At 33.3% G+C, this 22,605-nt stretch overlaps 1 protein-coding gene and 1 pseudogene across 1 annotated transcript; one reads left to right on the top strand and one right to left on the bottom strand.

Moving 5' to 3' along the window:
* Positions 1–14,583: 14,583 nt before the first annotated feature.
* On the top strand, positions 14,584–16,988 carry LOC142638084 (G-type lectin S-receptor-like serine/threonine-protein kinase LECRK3; annotated as a pseudogene).
* Positions 16,989–21,049: 4,061 nt separating this feature from the next.
* Positions 21,050–22,063, bottom strand: LOC142639391 (uncharacterized). The gene is made up of 2 exons (XM_075813580.1): positions 21,586–22,063; positions 21,050–21,477 (listed from the first exon to the last, which is right to left on the bottom strand). Exons 1-2 carry the CDS (start codon positions 22,061–22,063, stop codon positions 21,050–21,052), a joined length of 906 nt encoding a protein of 301 aa, XP_075669695.1.
* Positions 22,064–22,605: the final 542 nt, after the last annotated feature.

The raw sequence follows: 22,605 nt of genomic DNA, 5'->3' as shown, positions 1-22,605 counted from the left end.
TGTATAGGGTCCATATTCTTGTATGCACACATGATGGTTTTAAAATTTTCCTTACTATTGTTGATGATGCCACAAGGTCTACTTGCGTTTACCTTATGAAGGCTAAATCTGATGTTAAACACCTCTTAATATCCTTCAATAACATGATATTAACTCAATTTAACATTGGTATTAAGGCAATCAGATCAAATAATGCCCCTGAGTTTTCTTTGATTGATTTTTATAGTGATCATGGCATTATACATCAAAAGAGTTGTGCTTATACACCTCAGCAAAATTCTGTGGTTGAAAGAAAGCATCAACATCTTTTGAATGTAGCTAGGTCCCTCAAACTTCAGTCTAATCTTCCTTCAGCTTATTGGGGTGATTGTCTTTTGACAGCAACTTATCTTACTAACAAGTTGCCTACACCTTTGTTAAATAATAAATCCCCTTTTAAACTTCTTTTTCATAAGCAACTCTCTTTTAATCATCTACGAGTCTTTAGTTGTCTATGTTTTGTTTCTACCCCTTCTGTTCACAGGTTGAAGTTTGAAACTAGAGCTACTCCTTGTGTTTTTCTAGGTTATCCTTTCAATGTGAAGGGTTACAAAGTCCTTAATCTTCATTCTAGAAAAAAATTTATTTCTCAAGATGTGGTATTTCATGAGTCTATCTTCCCTTTTTCACAGTTATCTTAATCTTCATTATCACCTCCTTTGTTTGTTCCTTTGTCTACTTCTACTGCTCCAGGCCTTGATTCTTCTTATTCTCCAATTTTTGTTCCAATTCCCACAAACACCACACCTCTTGATGAGCATCACCATACTTCCTCTAGTGTAGACCTCTCTTCTGCAAATTCTAGTTCTTCTATTTTGATTGGTTCTTTGCCAATCCCTTTGCCTTCTGTTATTTCCCTTGATCAACCTGTTGCTCATCAAGCTCAAACTCCTCCATCTGTCCAGCATGTTGGTCAACCTGATCAGACCCTTTCATCTGTCACTGATTTTGTTGTTCAACTTCCTTCCATACCTACTGTTTCTGCACCTCCTCTTAGAAAATCCACTAGGATTTGTCATAAACCTACCTATTTGCAGGCTTATCAATGTAACTAGGTGTCTCAGGTTTCTCAAAATTTTGTCTCCTCTAGTACTGCCTTTTTGTCTGCTCATTTGTCATCTCATAGATTGTTTGCTAGACACTCCCATTTCTGTAATGTGATTTCCTCCATTATGGAGCCCAAATTCTATCATCAAGCAATTCAGGATCCCAAGTGGAGAGAAGCTATGGCATCTGAGATTTCTGCTTTTAAAGCTAACAACACTTGGTCTCTTACCCCTCTTCCACCTCATAAGAGAACCATTGGATGCAAATGGGTGTATAAGATGAAGTATAAGTCTGATGGGACTGTGGAAAGGTATAAATCCGCTTCACCCAAAAGGAAGGCCTTGACTATCTTGAGACTTTTTCCCCTGTTGCAAAGCTAGTTTTTGTCAAATGCCTTCTTGTTGTGGCTGCTATGCAAGGTTGGTACCTTTGTCAACTTGATGTCAACAATGCCTTCCTCCATGGTGATTTGAAGGAGGAGGTCTATATGGATTTACCACTAGGCTTCCACAGCAAGGGGGGGGGGGGGGGCTGGTATGTAAGCTTACTAAGTCTCTATATGGACTTAAGCAAGCTTCAAGACAATGGTTTGCAAAATTTTCCAATGCCTTACTTCTTTTAGGATTTACACAGTCCTAGGTTGATTATTCTTTATTCACTAAAAAGAATTCTACTTCTTTTATTGCTCTATTGGTGTATGTTGATGATATATTAATTGCTAGTGATAATAAGCATGCAGTGGATGAATTGAAAGTTTTACTAGATCAAAAATTCAAGTTAAAGGACTTAGGAGATCTAAAGTTCTTCTTGGGTCTTGAGGTGGCATGGATTGCAGATGGCATCAATTTGTGCCAAAGGAAGTACACCCTTGAAGTGTTGAGTGATGCTGGTATGACAGGTTACAAGCCAACAAGAATACCAATGGATCAAAATCTCAAAATTAGCAAGTATGAAGGGAACGAATTGAAAAATCCTAGTTCATATAGAAGATTAGTAGGGAGATTATTGTACCTAACTATAACCAGGCCTGATATAACATTTGCAGTACACACATTGAGCCAATTCATGGCACATGCTAGAGAACCACACTTACATGCAGCTAACAAAGTCCTACAATATCTCAAGGGCACACCAAGGCAAGGTCTATTTTTCTCAAGCAAGTCAGATTTGCATTTGAAGGCCTTTGCAGATGTGGATTGGGCCTCCTGCCCTGTTACTAGAAGGTTAGTAACCGGGTTTTGTGTTTTCCTTGGTGACTCTTTGATTTCATGGAAGTCAAAAGAGCAACAGACAGTATCTCGATCTTCAACGAAATCAGAGTATAGATCAATGGCAGTAGTTGTGTGTGAAATCATTTGGCTTCTGTATTTGCTTAATGACATTCAGATAAAGCATTCCAGAGCAGCTTTATTGTTTTGTGGCAGTCAGGCAGCCCTTCACATTGCCGCAAATCCTATTTTTCATGAAAGAACAAAGCACATTGAGATAGATTGTCATCTTGTAAGAGATAAGGTGTTGGAAAGGTACATCAGGTTGCTTCATGTTAGAACCAACTCACAAATTGTAGATTTATTAACAAAGGCCTTAAATGCTCAACAATTCTCGTTACTGGTGTCCAAGTTGAACATGGTCAACATACATGCCCCTCTTCCACTTGAAAGGGGTGTCAAGATAGCCAAAAGATTGATAGAAGCAAGGATAAAGCAATGAAGAAAAGTACAAGAGAGCAGAACGACATTACTGATTGTATAGCTGTATAAACGGCATGTAGTTTAGAGTTGTATATAGTTATTTAGTAATAGGCATGTGATCTGCATGTGTAGTAGTTGGTTAGTCAGTTAGTTTATTATTATTGGAGGGTCTCTAATGTGTATATATATATATATATATATATATATATATATATATATATATATATATATATGTTTTCTTTTTGTATTGATTCATTGAGTAATATACAGATTTCTTTTCCAGAAGCTTCTCTGTGTTTTCTCTGTTTCTCTGATAATATATATAAAAGCAGAAACTTCATGTCAGAAAGTATGAGATTTTGCCAAGTGGGGCATTCTATGGCAAAGAAAATTAAAATTTTTCAAGTACCACATTAGAGATAAGAATAAATTAAATATTGAGTTTTTGTTTCATTTGGTTCAATGTTTCAAGACTTTTCATCCCTTATGCATATACACAAATCTCTTTGCAATTTAATTCACAATTTTTACCTCTTGCACTTCAACCCTTTTATATTTACCTACCCATAGCCCTTCAGGCCATCCAATGTCAAATACACACAGACCAAAAATAATATTATATACCTTCAATCTTTCGACGACACCTACCTAGCTCTATTATTGTTGTCTCATCTAATCCTAACCCGTATGAGCTGGCTATAACCAAGGAAGGGGTGCTTGCATTTTATATTGAGTGACAATGGCAATTATGATTTTGATATTAAGGTTGAACATTGTAGATTTGTGGTTTTTGTAAATAATATGATTGATTGTGAGTGTTTGGAATGTGTATTTTGTTTTAGAATTAAGGAGAAAGAGGAAGACAAATTCTATATCAACTTTTATTCTACAATGTTCCTCAAAAGTTTTTTTTTCTCATTACTTCAATTGAATAATTATAATGGATATGTGTGCAATTTATAATTGTTGCTTTTTATGATGAACTCATTACTAATAATTTAATAAAGTTCTATAACAATTTTGCTATAATACATGTACAACATTCTTTAAAACCATCTTACATAAAATATTACAACATTATATGTGCATCGCACGGATAACTTACTAGTGATAAATAAATCCATTACACATATACATATCCCACATGAAACCACTACCCATTACATTAAATTTTCCCTACACTCTAAACTGAACAAGCACCACTTTCATTACAATCTTTTTTAATCCAAGTGAACCACGTATGGTCCTTCCACTCAAAACAGAGCCCCTCCCTCTCTATCTCTATTTCTTCTCCCTGTCCCTATCTCACTTTGTCTCCATTTAGCTACCTCTCTCTCTCTTAAGAACTGATCAGATTAGAGGTGTGGCCGTATGGTGGTGGTGCAAGGTGCTTCAATATGGAGCGTGGAGATGGTGGAGCTTCAACTTGGTTAGTGTGAGATGGTGAAGCACGTGGTGGCTACGAGAAACGTCTTGGAGATCACAGATCAGAGTTGAGTGATTTGTTGTGATGGTTTATGGAGATTTCCTTTGTATCGACGCCTCGTGGTGGTTTGTGATGATTTGTAGGTTGGATGATTTGTTTGAGAAAATCTATCTTTAACCTCATTTTTTTATTAACTTTCTTGAAATTTCTATATAACTTTGTTTTATAGTAGCTTAGCTTTGTGATTTGAACAGTATGTTGTTTTTGTTTACTTGATTTTTGAAAATTTAAGCATTTGATAATGTATAGTGTTGGATAGTGGATATTGAACTTGATTTTGAGCTCAAATTTTTAGCTTAATATTAAACTCAAGATTGACTCAACTAATGAATCAAGGTAAGCCGAGCCAAGCCAAGTTCAAGCTTTTGGGCTTTCTAACGAGTTCAAGCTTGAACACTAAACATTTATTAACAAGCCAAGCTCAAACATGCATTACTCGGAAAAGTTCAACTCATTTATAGCCTTGCTTTCTTTAGCAAAAAGAAATTGTCAAGTGATAATATAAATCCTATATATAAAATATTAGTGTTTATTACACACTCGCTAATACACACACTCTTACATACATATAAAAAATGAGTCATGATTTTCAATTTAGAAATATGTGACTTTTAGTCATGATTTCAGTTTATTTTTTGTGTGTAGTAGTGTATGTGTAGCTGAATTTTTCCTATATAAAACAAAATAAAATAAAATTGTGAAAAAATAAATTACCTGTCGTGTGTGGATGTTTTGTTTTAGAGAAAAACTTCAATCTAGGAGGGTTTGGCAAAATAATCTCCAATAACTTCTCGAATAAGAAAAATAAGAAAATTTGTTGCTAAGCTAACAAAGAAATAGTCTACCCTATTACCGATCGGTCTTAGTGGGAACCGATTTCACTTCTCACCCCCTTTTTTCCATTTTTTCCATAGCATGTTAGAGCTGGGAACACAAAAATCCAAATGAATGTTAATAAAGTTTGAGGAACAAGTCAACTTTTTGAAAACTCAACTTTTTCATTATGTACTTTTTCAAAAAGTCCAACCAAACTCACCCTAAATATATTTGACGACATTTTGAAAAGTTTACCTACTTAGCGCACCATGTGGCTCCAAATTTTTTGAAATAAAAAGTTGACTACCACCAATTTTTCCAAACTAATTGAGAAGGAATGGATTAAAAGGTCGTTTGGACAATATATAGAGCTAACATTTTTTTTTTCACACATTAATGTTGGTTTCCCTAATCCCTAACCAAGGTACCACATTATGTTTTATCAAAAAAGAGGTGCCACATTATGTGAACTTGGTCAATTAATTTTTTACACATATCCATCATATAGTCAAACAATAACATAGCCAATTATACACACACACACACACACACACACACATATATATATATATATATATAGAGAGAGAGAGAGAGAGAGAGAGAGAGAGAGAGAGAGAGAGAGAGAGAGAGAGCGAGAGTGAGATTAGGTTTCCTTCTTAAGATTCTGTCATGTGAATTTTTTCCCATGAGATGGAAGTGTATGTTTTAATTAAGTAGTCACATAGTTGAATCTTAAAAAATGAACCTAAGGAACAGTAGGTAAAGTACTATACCTAAGTTTTGTTCACACACACACACACATATATATATATATATATATAACATAATTTAAATCACTAATCAAATTTTTATTATATACCATATAATAAAAGTTAGACTTAAAAGTCATGGTTGCACCAAGTGGCTTCACCAAATTACAGAAGTTTTTTTTTTTTTCCTAAAAAATAGATATAATTTTCTTCTCCTATAATTTCTAATTCAATAAAAATCATAATTTTAAAGAAAACCAGCAACATAGTACACGTTTATATGATTTTAACTTCTTCTATAATTTTTAAGTTGAGAAAATCATAATTTGATTACAATCCAAATTCTTCATCTAATCCTTTATAAAAAAAATCTTAATTAAAAAAAAAACTAGCAACATAGCACACACTTAAGTTGAAAAAAAAAATCTTAATTAAAAAAAAAAAAACAACATAGTACACATTTATATGATTCAAAAAAGAAGATATAACTTCATTAAAAAGAAAATAGCAAATTTAAAATAAATAAATAAAAACATATAATTCTATATCAGCTATATCAATTTGGTCTCATCTATCACACTGTTTGCTGATGCAAAAATCTATATCAGCTATACCTATCCTTATCTAAAAATAAGGTTATCAACAGTTTTTTTATTTTCATATTTATCTTCAATTATATCTACAACTTGAGATTAGATCATAGGGAATACTTTGATGAGATTTTATATTAGAGTTTAACTTGAAACTCTACTATCTCTTAATAGTAAAATCAGTCAAAAAAAGAATATATATACAAATATTTCCAGCTAAATGATAGTTTAAGGATGCCTATAATGAAAGCTACAAGTTTTCTTTTCCTCTCCAAGGTTATTTAACTCTGCCATTTCTTTTTCTTCTTTTCTATTTCATTATACTCACATATTTGATAGGGTGAAATTCGATGCCTCTTCCATCACTTAAAAAAAATCAATTCGCATGCAGTGGTGGAGTCAAGAATTTATCTTTGGAGGGGCCATCTATAAATTTTTTGTGTGTATGAAATCTAAAATAGTAATGTACAATACTTCATAACTCAATATGTGCTATAAACAACAACTAAATACATGTTTTTTTTTTTTGAAGTGCTAAATACATGTTACTATAGTAGTATATACTGTATATTTTAATCAAACTAATCATGTACATTTATAAATTATAATGCCATACGGTAAATAATATATTGATTATTATAATAACAAATAATGTATTATAAGGAATATAAAAAAGAAAGCAAATGAAAAGTAAAGTAAAGAAATTAAAAGAGAGCAAATGAAAAGTAAAGTAACACTTACAGGAGCATAGTACATGGGTGAGCGGCCTACAGAAGGTTCCAATTTTTCTTTCACTCTTTCCTATCTAGTTTAGTCACACTGAACTTTTACTTTTACATTGTAAATACAAAGCTATAGTAGCAGTGGGAAAAGGAAAGAACTGTAAAGAAAAAAAAAATTTGGATTGTATTCTATTTTACAATTTTTTTACAAAATGTTGATTTGACCAACATTTTATTGATTTTTATCTAGGCTTACCATTAATATCACTTTTTCATTTACCAATAAACACTCATTATCTCAGCAATTCGTAATATTTTTTATAAAATAGTTTGTATCTCTAGCATTATTCTTCTATTTAAATGAAAATTGTGATTATTTTTAGACTTATATATATATATATATATATATATATATATATATATATATATTATCGAGTATGGGGGGTCAAAATGATAAGGTTGTTTTAAAAATTTCAAACTATTTAGGATAATTTTTTTTTTAAATCATTAATTCTTTAAAAATATTTGGGGGGGGGGGGGGGGCAAGGCCTCCTTCCATCCTTGTGATGGTCCGCCACTATTCTCATGTAAGTATTATTATTATTTTTTTTTTGATGGGACAAGTAAGTATATTTTTTAATTCTCATGTAAGTCTCTCTACTTTTATTTTTTAATGTTTAGTAATTTAGGTTTAAAACTTAAGCTTTAAAACTTAATATATTATTATACAAACTCCCTTTATTTATATATATATATATATATATATATATATTTTTTTTTTTTTTTTTTTTTTTTTTTTTGGCATCCCCTTTTATATTAGTTACATAGTTTTTTTTCAAAAAAAATATAAAAACTTAACCTTACACAACATACATTCATTATACAACCAAAAACTTACTTTATTTTAATTATCTATTTTATTATTTAATTTTAATTAAATTAAAAATAATTTTCTTATTTCCTTTAGTTTGCACATAATTCTTGATTAAGTTGTGCATCGCACTAGCATAATACTAGTAAATATGTATAATACTAAAAATACAATAATTCCATGACAAATATATGTAACAAACAGTTAGTGGTCAATAAAAATAATTAAAAATTTTATATTAGTGATGAGCTCAAATAAGAATCTGTAGCATATTGTCACCTAAGACTTGTTATGAATTTTTTTTTTCTTTGGAGAGTTTTAAACTATGGCATCCAATCTTGATGATAGCTTTTTATCATCAGACCAAGACATCAATCGATTTTTAGTGTAAATGAGGAATGAACCCCATTCAACCATCGAAGACTTTACCAGTTGAGCTAATTGGAACTCACTTGTTGTGAAAATATTATGAATGTAACATTTTTTAATAAATATTTATAAAAATAGACTCTATGCAAGAGTAGATTTCTAAAAAAAAAAAAAAAATTCAAATATTACAGTTCAAATATAGACCATTCTTAAAAATAAACCCCCCCAACCCCCCCCCCCCCCCAAAAAAACATGATATCGGCAACAGCTAATTCTATAAAATAGAATAAAACAAGAACATGATTCAAATATTAAAATTCATTTAAAAAAATTAGAAATACATGAAATCGTCAATAGCATAAGCTAGTTTCTAAAAAAGTCAAAACAAAAAAAATTCATGAAATCGAGAATAGAATAGCCAATTGTTTTTATATACAAATTAGGTTGTGTTTGGTTCTATGTAAAATGTTTTCCAAATGTAAAATATTTTCAAGTGAAAATATTTTTTGGAAAAGAAAATATTTTTAGGTGTTTTGTGGAATTTTAAAAAATAATTTGAAAAATATTTTTTAGTGTTTGGTTGTGTTCTTAAAAATACTATAGAAAACACATTTTCTACTTGATGCTCACATTTTTTTAGCTTCCAAACAAATATATAATATCATTTCTCAATAGATAAACACAAAAGAAAAAAAACCAAACAAATAAATTCATCAAATCCGGTCAAATTGAGAGAGAAGAAGGAAGAGAGAGAGGCGATTGGGTTTGATGTAGAGGCGGCGGAGGCAAGATCGCACGGCGGAGGCGACTGGGTCACGATGGGTCGCTCGTCTTGCGGTGGTTTGCTCGACATGGGTAGAGAGAAAAAGGGTAGATCGATGACATGGGTGGCAGAAGGAGGAAGGGAGGAAGAGAGAAAAAGGGTAGATCGGCGGCGGAGTCGATCTTCTTTTGATCGGCGATGAGAGGCACGGCCCAGAGGGCAGTGGAGTCAATCTCGAGTTCAGGTGACTGGCCTCTCTCTCTCTCTCTCTCTCAGTTCGATTCTTTTTTTTTTCTGGAAATTGTTTGAAGGTAAAATATAAGTGTAATCTATTTTACACTTCAGGCCTTCATATTTTACAGTCAATGGAAATGATTTTCCGTTTGACTTAGTTTTCCAGCCAAACCAAACACCTCTAGTGGTGGAAAATGTTTTCCGAATTCTTTTTACACCCGAAAGAAACACAGCCTTAGAAGGGGAAAAAAATACATATTCATGTCCTGTACTTTTGCATGAGGGGTAAAAGATCAAAAAATTAAAACAAGATGATTTTGGCAAAGCCCCTTCAAAATTCTGTACAGAAAATTTCTATAAAATCAGATAGAATCATAGTGAAAGTATTTACAGTAATATTTCTATAAAATACTTTGTCATTTTTATTGGATTTATTGTAACAGGTACTTTAAAATAGCCTATATATCTAATACAATCATTTATGGCCATGATTTTTTTCACAAATTTACGTACCAAACTCAAAATAGTTGTCATCCAACTCCCACTTTCTTCATCCCCTATATCTTCTGTCTATATCATCTTTAAAAAAAAAAAAAAAAAAGATAAGTGGTGTAAAGTACCACATCAGTCAGTTAGTGAGTGAGTCTTCGGTTTATAAGTCTCGCTTGTACTTACAAAGGTTAGACTCTTTTGTAAGTGTTAGTGTTGTAAGTTTTGTCTTCCCACTCTCTCCTTTCTCGTCTCTTATGTCTTCTATCTATATTATAAAATTTGAAAAACAAAAATAAAACTCAAAATAGTCTTCAAAATTTCACCTTGACTTGTCTTTTTTTTTTTTTTTTTTTAATTAGAAACGGCTCCATATGGCTTTTGTTTGGTAGCTAACAAATCAGAAACAATATATATATAAAAGAATAGACCTCATGTGAGGGTGAATGAGCTCCTGCCATGTGGCACTCTAATTCTGCATTTAGCCTTTTTGACCTCTTTTGATTAAGTTTTTTTAATGGTTACCCAATAGATTATAGTAACTTTTTTTGTACCATTATATAAAATATGGGCTGCTCTTGACTATTAGACCAAATATTATTCTTTACAAAATGGACCACTTTTTTAAAATAGACCAAACCTTATGAAAAGCCCAAGCCTAGGTATTATCTTACATATTATAACCCAAGTCTGACCCTTTCTACATGTAGATCAAAGTTAAAACTCTTACTTACAAACTCTCTTCCTCCTCCCCCACGTGTAAATGATATTTCTAGAAAATTTCTTTCTCAGGAAAACATGTCTTCCTTTTTCTCAATTTCAATTCAACATGCTTTTGTTTATTAATAATGTTCTATGCAATTTATGCCTGCAAATTTTCTTTGTCATCAACCAATGCAATAAAAATCTATATAGATCTTGAGACTTATGCATGCAAATTTTCTTTATCATCAACAAGTGCAAGAAAAAAAAAAAAATATATATATATATATATATATATATATATATATATAAATCTTGAGATTCCCGAGGTTTCTAAAATAATTGACAAGTGCATATTTCTAAATTTATTAATAACAAAACAAATCAGATAAATAGCATATACTATCTCACAAAATACCATTTACATAATATTTTCTTTTAAAAAAAATTAATGATAGGAATGGTCAAAAACATAATTATATACAAGAAATACTAAAAATGCATGCAAAAAAATTTTCATAGGAAGATCTATCTTTAAACAATATGAAGACAATAGCAAAGATCAAATGCACTGAATGGGATCCTACGAAACAGATTTGTTAATCATTTCAAATTATACTCATTATTTATATGAAAAAATAATAATACATCATACTCATCATTTACATTAAAAAAATGATACATATTAATTTCAAAGTTCATTGCAAGATGTGAACTGCTATTGTATTGCAATAATAAGCAACATTGATATAACGATGGGTTGCTATTACATTTCATGCATCCCTTGTAGAAGGAATATCAAATCACAATTAGGATCATTTTGATGTGCAAAATGTGAAACAAAAATAAATCTCCCTATCCCAAGATTAGAGACACTCACATTAACTACATACTTTCCAAATATTTATAACATATTCATTTCACTATAACTACTATATATACAATTGCAAACTTCTTCAAATACAAGATTCAAATTGAAGTTTTTGATGCAACTGACAAAACAATTTTTGTGATATTTGATCAAGATGCTAAGAAAATCCTAAATAAATCTACAAAATATCTTGTTGAAAAAAAAAAACATAATGTACAACTTATTTAAATTATTAAATTATTTTGTAAAACTATTGATCATATTATATATTAAATTTCTCATATGCAGATTGATATTGAAGAATGAATCCCACATGATCTGAAGGAAGAAAATACTTTTTCCTGCTTCAATTTAAAGGATTATTTTGAAAATTACATAGTTGCTAAGATTTTTTATGCACCTTCAAATCACGAAAATGTATGGAAAAAAAAAAGACACAATCCAATATGCTATATTAATTCTTTTGCTATTTTATTCCTAAAGTAACAAAAAAAATATAAAGACATTTACAAAAAAAATTGTCACATAACATTTAGATTGATGTAAATAACATGCTGAAATTATATATAAATGTAGATACCTACACAAATCTTAGTGACAACAAATCAACAAGTTCAAATTTTGTAAGATCCAATTAAGAATCTTCTAGTGTCAATTTATTAGTGATCAACACAAATGATGCAACAAAAGGAAAAAATGATGAAAGCTCAAAATTTGAACAAATAGAGACGGGCCAAACTTCAAACGTTGAAGAGGAAGACATAAATGGTGATAACATACCACTCAATAAGCTTTACAAGTGTCGCCATATCGCAAAAGAAACAAAAAAACAAGATTTCGCAACGAAGCTCTTTATTACATCACGTAATAAAGATCAATAATATGGAATGAATTAATATGTTTTATCAACTTTTATTATAAAATATTACTCCAAATTTTTTTTATTATTATTGCTCATTACTTGAACAAATAATTATAATGGACGTGTGTGCAATTTATAATTGTTACTTCTTAGGATGAACTCATTAACAACAAAGATTTTTATAACAAATATACTATAATATATATACAACATTCTCCAAAAAAAAAATTAAATAAAATATTAAAATATTATCCTTGCATCGTATGGACAATTTACTAGTACTATTGATGTTAGGGGAACAAAATCTATCTAGACTTACAAAGGAAAAGAAAACTTTGCTCTCCTATCTAAAGGACACTGCATTGTCTTGCTTGTATGTATGAGAGAAATAGTAGCTCTAAAGAGAGCCAGCGAAAAGAAAAAGTATCTTCTACCAAATGACCAAAAGAAGCGTTAAGCATATTTCCATTGTGAAGTGCAATGAAAACAATCTTGTTGTCACCTTCAAAAATGTAAACCATAATTTTGAGAAGGGATATTAGAATCTATTATAATATTAGCATAAATATAATATGTAAACCATGATTTTGCACAATACCATACATTAGATTGATTTTAGGGTTATCTCACTAAATCAAACCTTTTCAGGGGCATTTGGTTCACCATGATATTACATTACACCATAATATTACATTATTGTAATCTTATATTAATGTAATCTCAATACATGAATACAACATTAAATTGTTTAGGTAATTAATGAGATTAAGGTAATGTGATATATTTTGTAATTTTAGATTATGGTAATTTTTTTTTTTTTTTGGAGGAAGTAGATTATGGTAATGTTAGAAAAAATAAAATAAACAAAAAATCTTAATGTCACATCATCACAATATGCATCACATAAATGATGCATCACATAAATGACACATCACAGCAAACCAAATATTCCCTTCAAGTATCTTACTATTCCTTTAGATGTATGCAATCCCTCTATCTCACACACCAGTGGCGGCTCCAAGAATTTTGTTTAGGAGAGTCATTAAGAATTTAAATTTTAAAAAAATTAATAAAAACAGAACTTAAATATATCGAGTTATAGACCAAAAAAAAATACATGAATTTTTACAATTTCCTTCTACAAGTTTTCAAATTTTGAATTGTTACACGATAGTTCATTATGAGTATTTATTGCCAATATGAGTAGCTATGACTATTTTATTTTGCTAAGTTTGTCTAAATTTTTATTTTTATGCGGTTAATATTATATATTTGTCATTGTTTTTATAAAAATATTTAAACTTAATGACTAAACTCAACTCATTGGCTCTACATTAATTATTGATGCACGCAACCACACTCATTCATACGTAAAATAATTCACTACGTGTTTACTTAACTAATCAAATGCTTGAATAATCACTAACTTTGCAATTTTTTTCTTGAATTTTTCTAATTTTATGACAAAAAGTTATTATAACATGATAACTATACACACTCATGTAACAAATCTTCTCTATTTTCTAATTATTTAATTATTAAATTATATTTATATTATACACACAAACATCCATGTACATGTCATTATTCACATAAATGACATTATAAAAAAAAAAGTAATGCACACAATCAATATTAGATACACTCATACACATATAATTAATAAAAAATTTATAATAAAGACTGACACTGACAATTCACAAACACTTAAGAGACAGAAATACTTGTAATAAGAGTGCATAAAATTTAGGTCATGGTATGCAAAAATATTTTTTTTTGAATTAATGTATTAAACTAACAAAAAAATATTAAACATATATATTTCTTTTTCTTTTTCTTTTTGAAGGCAAGGGGTTTGAACCCCTTGACCAAAGAGTAATGCCGCCCCTGTCGCACACACCATGTTATTACAAGATGAATCCCTTGAAAATGGCCCCAAGATGCAAGCAAAGGTTTTGAACCAAGATCTTCTAACCAAGTTCTCATGATATGCTTGAGAACCATTTAGCCTTTACTCAAAAAAAAAAAAAAAAACAAAAACAAAAAAACCAAACCACTTAGCCAATCTCTCGAGGTTACTATGAATCAAAGTATAAATGTTAATCCTTTTGATTTCGTGCTCTCTGTTTTCTACTTTCTATTTTAACAGTGTCCATAGACAATTAATGAAGAAAATTATGTTTAGAAATCTATTTCACAATTGTGAAGCATTAAGAAGCTAGCTTCCTTTTGTCTCTCTTACTTACCTAACAGTTAGAGAACCGAATACTAGTATTATTTTTCTTTCATCGCCTCCCATGGCTTCCATATCCTTTGTTCTCTTTGCCCTATCCATAACCTTTGCAGTTGGAAGAGCTCAAGCAAAGCAATCTAACCCAATAACCATGGGCTCTTCAATTTTCCCCACAACTCACCCTACTTCATGGCTTTCGCCTGCTAACCTATTTGCATTTGGATTCTATCAGCAAGGCAGTGGCTTTTCCGTTGGAATTTGGTTGGTTGGTATGAACAACAAAACTGTTGTGTGGACAGCAAATCATGACGATCCACCAGTCACCTCAAAGGCAAAGCTGGAATTTACCAAGGATGGTAAGCTTCTGTTAATAACAGAGCAAGGACAGAAACACCTTATTGATAGTAATACAACAAACTCGGTTTCTCATGCCGCCATGCTTGATTCTGGCAATTTTGTGCTCTATAACAAGGATTCCAAGTTCATCTGGCAGAGTTTTGATCATCCTACTGATACCATTTTAGGAGATCAGGCTCTGTTCACTGGAGGTCAACTGCTCTCTAGTTTGAGTGAGAGTGACCACTCAACCGGATGGTTTCATCTCGTGATGCAGTCTGATGGAAACCTTGTTTCATACCCAGCAAACAGTGGAGATGCCCCGTTAGATGCGTATTGGAGTACTGAGACTAATTATGCAAATGGTGTCAATTTTCACCTTTATCTTAATGCTTCCGGCAGTTTAATCCTCGTCAACGAGTCCAATTTAGAAACCGTCCATTCCATTTATCCTGATCCATATTCGTCCAGCACTAGCAGCATCAACCTCGACAACAACAACAACAATACCATATATCGTGCAGCTCTTGATGCTGATGGAATTTTTCGATTGTACTCTCACACCTACTATGAGAGTAGAAAATACACAGTATCTCCTTTGTGGAAAGCATTAGAAAGCCCATGTGAGGTAAAGGGTTTCTGTGGCTTCAACAGCTTTTGTACAGTAGATGACGAACAAAGCTACTGTCGTTGCCTTCCTGGGCATGATTTTGTAGACCCCAATAGAAGGACTCTTGGCTGTGAGAGACACTTTTCAGAAGCGGGGTGTAGAGGTGGGAAAGAAAATGCAGTTTCTTATGACATGAGTACTATGGATAAAATGATGTGGATAAACACCCCGTATTTTGCTGCAAAAATGTCAATGGAAGAATGCAGCAGCTCATGTTTGGAAGACTGCAATTGTGACGCAGCACTCTTCGATGGTAATTATTGCCGGAAACAAAAGTTTCCACTGAGATATGTTAATAGAGATAAAGACGGGTACACGGCGTTCTTGAAGGTGGGTCTCCACCCAATTAAGCCACTGCCACCCGTTGTTTCTAACACAGTCATAATCACAAGCAAAATAGCGAAGTTACAAATTGTTCTTCTAACTTCGGGTTTTACTATATTGTCATGTTTAGCTCTTGCAACCTTTGGCCGTTTCATTCTCAAAATTCTAGTTTTAAATTACAAAAGGATGTTAAGGAATGGAAATCTGGGCCTGCCTGAGGAGCTAACCTTAAGATTGTTCACGTATGCTGAGCTCAAAAGAGCAACAAATGGTTTTAAGGAAGAGTTGGGTAAAGGTTCTTTTGGAGCAGTTTACAAAGGTGCTCTAAACAAAGGTAAAAAACTTGTTGCAGTGAAGAGACTAGAGAAATGAGTTGAAGAAGGTGAAAGAGAGTTTCGCGCGGAGATGCGAGCAATTGGAAGAACCCATCACAGGAACTTGGTTCGGTTGCTGGGTTTCTGCACTGAGGAGTCTAAAAGGCTTCTAGTTTATGAATATATGAGCAATGGCTCCCTTGCTGACCTTTTGTTTGGGGCTCTGTGGCGTCCAGATTGGAATGAGAGGTTGAGAATTGCATTGGATGTTTCAAGAGGAATTCTTTATCTACATGAAGAGTGTGAGGCCCCTATCATTCATTATGATATAAAACCTCAAAACATTTTGATGGATGATTGTTGGAATGCTAAAATCTCTGACTTTGGGCTGGCCAAGTTCTTAATGCCAGATCAGACAAGGACCTTCACAGGGGTCAGAGGAACAAGAGGGTATGTGGCACCAGAATGGCATAAGAACATCCCTATATCAGTGAAGGCCGATGCTTACAGTTATGGGATTGTGCTCTTGGAAATTGTATGTTGCAGAAAGAACATAGATGTTAACGCATCCACTGCAGAAGAGATTGTCCTTTCTTCTTGGGCCTATAAGTGCTTTGCTGCTAGAGATTTATATAAGCTTGTGATTGGTGAAGAGGTAGATATGATGAGGTTGGAGAAAATGGTGAAGGTGGGACTGTGGTGCATTAAGAAGAACCAGCTTTTCGCCCCTCTATGAAGAGTGTCGTCTTGATGTTAGAAGGTATTACTGAAGTACCAGTTCCCCCATGTCCAACTACTCCCTCCATGTAATCAATTTCGCCTATAGTTGAAATTTTTGTTTCTCATTTGTACAAATAAGTGATGACACATGATGCATGGGCATGTTGTATTTTCATTTTGAAACAAATGTATTCTTACGTGAAATTATCATGTAATAAATGTTTAGAGAATTACTTGAAACAAGATGTGAATATTGTGCACATGAATGCTTGTCTTTGGCAAGTTAAAATAGACTCGCCCCAGAAGATAAAAGATTTAACAGTCTCCATTTGTAACATATGTTGCTCTACAATGTGAGACAGATACCCATGGTTCTTGTTGTTAGCAATAGCAGGCAGCCACAATATCTTATAAAAATTCCATGCCAAATGTATCTTAAAATTTAAAGAAAAAATCTGCAAAAAGTTCAACCAACCAATGTCTTCAACATACCCCTTATATTTCTACCTGTTGCTCTCAGTATATGCTGTAATTTGAGAGTTTTGTCTCCAAATTTGGAAATATGGTGGTGGTTGTTGTGCAAGTTACCAAAAATATAGGTGATGAAAGGGTCCGATGATCAATAATCTGCAATTAATCTTAACATGCTATCTTGTCTGTTCATGGAAGACTTACTGTCACTTCACAAAATAAATAGCTTGATTTAGAAAAAAAGTCAAGTCATAGAACAGAAGTTAATCTCAAACAAGCATCTGTAACAATCAGATAACAAGATATGTAAAGGTGAAATAAAATTCTTGAAAGTGAATGAGGAGATGATTTCAAAGATAAAAGGAAATAACATGATATGTAAATGTGAATTATTAAAACAAATCTGTTTAGTGGTTGACATGAAATGGAACTAGCAAAAATACATTGTTCTTAGCAAAAAGTGTTCAGGGAATTTAACTTGAACTTTACTTTCTCATTAAGCAGTGCTATTTCTGTGAAGGGTGAAGTTATGGAAGTGGGGTTAATTGCAGCTCCGAATAACTAAGAGGGAAATATCAATCTCTCTGTGCTGAAATGTGGATGTCGTGTGAATTCCTACCCTGTTACATATGTAACTGTAAAATTTATAAATTATCAACCTCTATTGGTTAAAAATCTCTTCTCTAAATTAGTTTCATAGTGTTACTGGCATTTATAGTTGTATTTAAGGAAGACCTTACAATTTCAAGTTGTCAACACCCCCCCCCCCCCCCCCCAAAAGAGAGCTTACTTTAAGTTTTATGAACATGTCAAGATCTTCTATCGTCTGTCTCAAAAAAAAGAACATGTCAAGATCCGTTCTCAATTGAATCATACTAACTTCAAAAAAGATCAGTTATATGATAATACACATCATATTTTATTTTTTGATGGCATATTAATCTCAATTATTCTATTTGAAGGAAAAATTCTAGTTTTGTATCTCATACAAAACCCACAGCGGAAGCAACGAACTAGGATCTATTTCATTCATGATTGATAACGTGCACTATGTAAATTTCAGAATTTAAGAACAAGATAACGTACCTTGGTGTGGAGAAATTCAAAACAAAGATTAGAAGCACTTGGGAACACTTTTAATCTTCACTCCAATTCCACTTTACGCCCAAGATGTGTGGTCTCTCAATCAGTTTTTCAAAGGGAGAATGAAAGTGTGTCTCACACTCTCTCACACACCGTTTCTTTTTCTTTTCTAATCTCTTCTAATAAAAATTTTGTATGTTTCTCCCCTTATAACTAACTGATTATCTAATTGGGCTGGCCTATTGGGCATTTCCAATTGGGCTTTAGTGTGTGGCTTGGAGTGAGACCAAAAGGGACCAATAAGACACTAGCTCCAATGGGCCTTGGGCTTTTCCGTCAACTCTTGACAAGTCCAAAGTTACCATTAATTATATTTAATACCACTATATAAATATAATTGCACTCTAGGCCTTATTAATAAATTATATCCCAAGACTTTATTATACACGTAACCCCTTCATAAAATATTCGTAGTAACACAAAGTCATAAACGTAGACTGCCACTTTGTAAATTACTACATCTTATCCTTGAGTACCCGGTTTAATTCTTTAAAGTTATTCATTATATATTTATGAAATCCAATTTCATAAATATATACTTTAGTAATTTCTTACTAAAGTGGTTAGGCTTAACTCTCTGAATAACTGAACCATTAAACTTATCTCAATGGAATATTTTATATCTCCATCAAGAGACTATGAATTCCATCTTGAGAATATATGTTCCATCAACACTAAATGTGGCTGCCCAACATACTGAGGTTTTGACCGTCACTTCAGGTCTCACTTCTGATATATCAAAGCAACCTACACTTCATGATCAGGTCCATTATTCTCTCAGGATTAAGAGTTCATGCAAATAGAAGTCGTGAGATTTATTATTCATTTGACAGTCTTTAGGAGAATAATAAATCTCACAGCGGTCCTGTTCAATATATTTTAACTCTTAAAACATATCAACATATCAACTAGAAGCTTCCACTTCCATGATCAAGACAAATCATCTTAATTGACACGTTATAGTCTTCGCAGATGAAATGCCCAATTTCATCACCGACTACGAACTATTAATTCTGAGTTTACAAAGAACTTGTGATTTACATCTTCTGTGACTTTTCACATAAATCACATACAATGCATCTCATGGACTATATGATAATGTCTCATATTCATGTTACCATTATTTTAGATAATAATAAAATAACTTTATCAAACACAATATTAAGTCATACATCATGTCATACATAATATCATACATAGCATCATTCAATAGAATTTAAGGGCACTAATCCTAACACTATTTGTCTGAGTCTGCATTCCATGGTCTAATGCATCTTAGCATTTGAAAATATTAACTGCTTATGCACTTGATTCTTTTACTTTTACTCCGGGAAGTGGATGCTTTGAAGGGGAAATAGCATCTGAAGTTGAAGATGCTATTTCCAATAAAATTAGAGAAGGTATTATAAAGCTTGAGTCTTGGAATCACTTCAAATATACATCCAAGTATACAGCATTGCTGTTTTAAATGCCACTTGTGTAGGCAATCCTGTGCTGTGTAATCCTTCCATTGAATTTGAGATTAAAGGTCTAGTCACAAGCACTGCAAAGGATGCATTTGTAGTTTCAAACTATAGCCATAAAGGATGGAGGGGTTCTACATCCTGCAGCAGTCCAGCTAAGATGAATCAGATCGCATTACAAGAAACTGTCTTTAATTATGTATCATAGTTTACTTTGATGCATGTTGTTTCACTGTCTAACTCTTTCTTTCTACTTCTAACTTCATTATTCAAGTACAGTTGAAAAGATCTTTTTTACTTTTGTAATAGCGCATGTATGGAATTTTGAAAATATCAAGCTATACAACTGTGTGATGCATTTTTTACATTGTCAAGATGGGACGTATTACTTAGACTGGCTTCTGGCTTTGTTTGAGTATCTCCAAAAGTGTCTTATGCTGGATTCAAACTGTTGCCTGAGCACTAACTCACATTGGGCATATCTGAGTTGCAACCTTGAATTTTCTGTAATGCAAATGAGATTGGACATTGGATTGTTAACAAAATACCTATCGGTCCATTTTGAACACTGCTGGATGGAGATACGTACATTGTTCCTCAACTGTATTAGCAGTACTGTGTTATTTGTTGGTTCAGGAGATAAGTACTTCGGGCTCAGCAGAAATCTTGAGGAATAATCTAACTGGTAGTGTCAGATTGAAAGAATTGAAGTAGAGTGAGTTTGGCGATCTTTTTCGGGTTATTGTAATTTTGGTCCGTGTCAGGTCACTTGTTGGGAAATTGAAGACAGATGGAAAGCCCAAAAGTGACCAAAATTTGAATAACTAGCGGAACTGGACACCTGCCATAAGAAGTGACTAGCGGCTACTAGTCCATATCTAGGTCTGTAAATGGGAAACAGCCCAAAGCCCAAAACAAAAGAAGATAATTTCACACACAACAAGTGCCCCAAAACTGGTCTTAAAATGCCCCAAGTGATAGCTTCGTGAGAACAAGTCAGCAGATACTTTTTTTTTTTTTTTTGATAGACAAACTCAAGAACATTTCATTAAATTGGGCAACTACCCAAACATTTTACTTCAAATGCAGTTTGAAGCTCAATAACAGGGGGGTATCCTCCACCCAAATAATACATTCAAATATAGATTTGGCATTTCTTGCCATTAAATGTGCGGCTTGGTTACAGTTTCTACGGACATGGGTTGATTTCCACGCAGAGAAACTTGAGGCCCAAAGTTGAGCACCTGCAATAATGTGTTGAATTGAGCTTGGAGGAGAGGTATGGCCTGAGAGGGCTGCCATGACCGTCAGAGCATCTCCCTCAATAATGATGTGTCTGAGACCGAGATCCTTGGCCAACAATACCCCCTCTTCCACAGCCTTTGCTTCCACTTCCAAAGCACCCAAGGGCTGGTCCAACTTTTTGCTCATAGCTCCCATGATCTGGCCCTCATCATTCTTAATCACAACACCAATGCCACAGCTGTTGAGCTCCTTAAAAACTGCTCCGTCGACATTAACCTTGTACCAACCAAATGATGGGGGGGGGGGGGGGGTCTAGTAAGATCTCTTCGAAATGGTTTCCTGCCTCGTAGAGGAGTTTAAAGTACGGAATTCCTCTACAAGATTTTCTGCCTCCCTTGCAATAGCCTTAGATTCTTTGCACCTGCCCTTAAATTTGACTGAGTTCCTATTTTTCCAGAGACACCAAGCCGTGGTAGCAAAACAATCCCAATCCTGCTCACTTCGAACATCCCTTAACCTCCATACCACATTAATAAAATCATGTTGGAGGTTCTGAAATCTTGGGAGCTTGAGCCTAGTTTCCTTCCACACGTCCACCACAAATTTGCAACCCCAAAGAATATGACCCGAAGACTCAGATTTTCCACACAATGCACATTTATCCTCTATGGCCACTTTCCTAAGTTTGAGGTTGTAATTTGTAGGGAGGATGTTTTTACATGCCCTCCACAAAAAATGTTTGACTCTGTTTTGACACTGAATACCCCAAATTGACCTCCACAACTCTCTCAACTTCCCGCTGTTTGATGTACATCCCCTATCAGCTTTGTGATTGCCTTCCATCAGCCACTTGTGAGCAACATAATAAGCACTTCTCACCGTGAAGTGTCCATTCTAAGTCCAAGCCCAAATCTGCGTGTCCTCCGGGAGGCAGGGGCTGATTGGGATGCTTAGAATCGCCTCAATGTCACGAGGAAGGAAAATTCTCTTCACCGTGGTGATGTCCCAGTCACCTATATCGGGGTTAATTAAGCTAGCAACCAACTCACAAGTAGTATCAAGGGGGTGAGGATTGACAATTTTGAAGGAATCGGGGGTTGGAATCCACTTATCAGTCCAGATATTAACCTTTTTTCCATTTCCAATGTTCCAGCACATACCTTTGCCTATCACCTCCCTTGCTGCCATCAAACTCCTTCAAGTGTATGACGATTTGTGCCCCAGTTGAGCTTCCATAAAGCTGCTATCTGCAAAGTATTTAGATCGAAGAAATTTATGGCTGAGAGAGTTTGGGCTTGTGAGGATTCGCCAACCTTGCTTTGCTAACAATGCTAGATTAAAGGCCTTAAGGTCCTTAAACCCCATTCCCCCCCCCCTCTGCTTTT

This window comes from Castanea sativa, chromosome 6, assembly GCF_040712315.1.
Source record: "Castanea sativa cultivar Marrone di Chiusa Pesio chromosome 6, ASM4071231v1".
NCBI classification, from domain to species: Eukaryota; Viridiplantae; Streptophyta; class Magnoliopsida; order Fagales; family Fagaceae; genus Castanea; species Castanea sativa.
This window is presented reverse-complemented; position numbering and strand designations above follow the sequence as displayed.

Coding starts and splice junctions, on each gene's coding strand:
- LOC142639391 (XM_075813580.1), bottom strand. CDS start 22,063: ATGGAAGGCAATCACAAAGCTGATAGGGGATGTACATCAAACAGCGGG. Junction 21,478..21,585: donor AAATCTTGTAGAGGAATTCC/GTACTTTAAACT, acceptor TCGACGGAGCAG/TTTTTAAGGAGCTCAACAGC.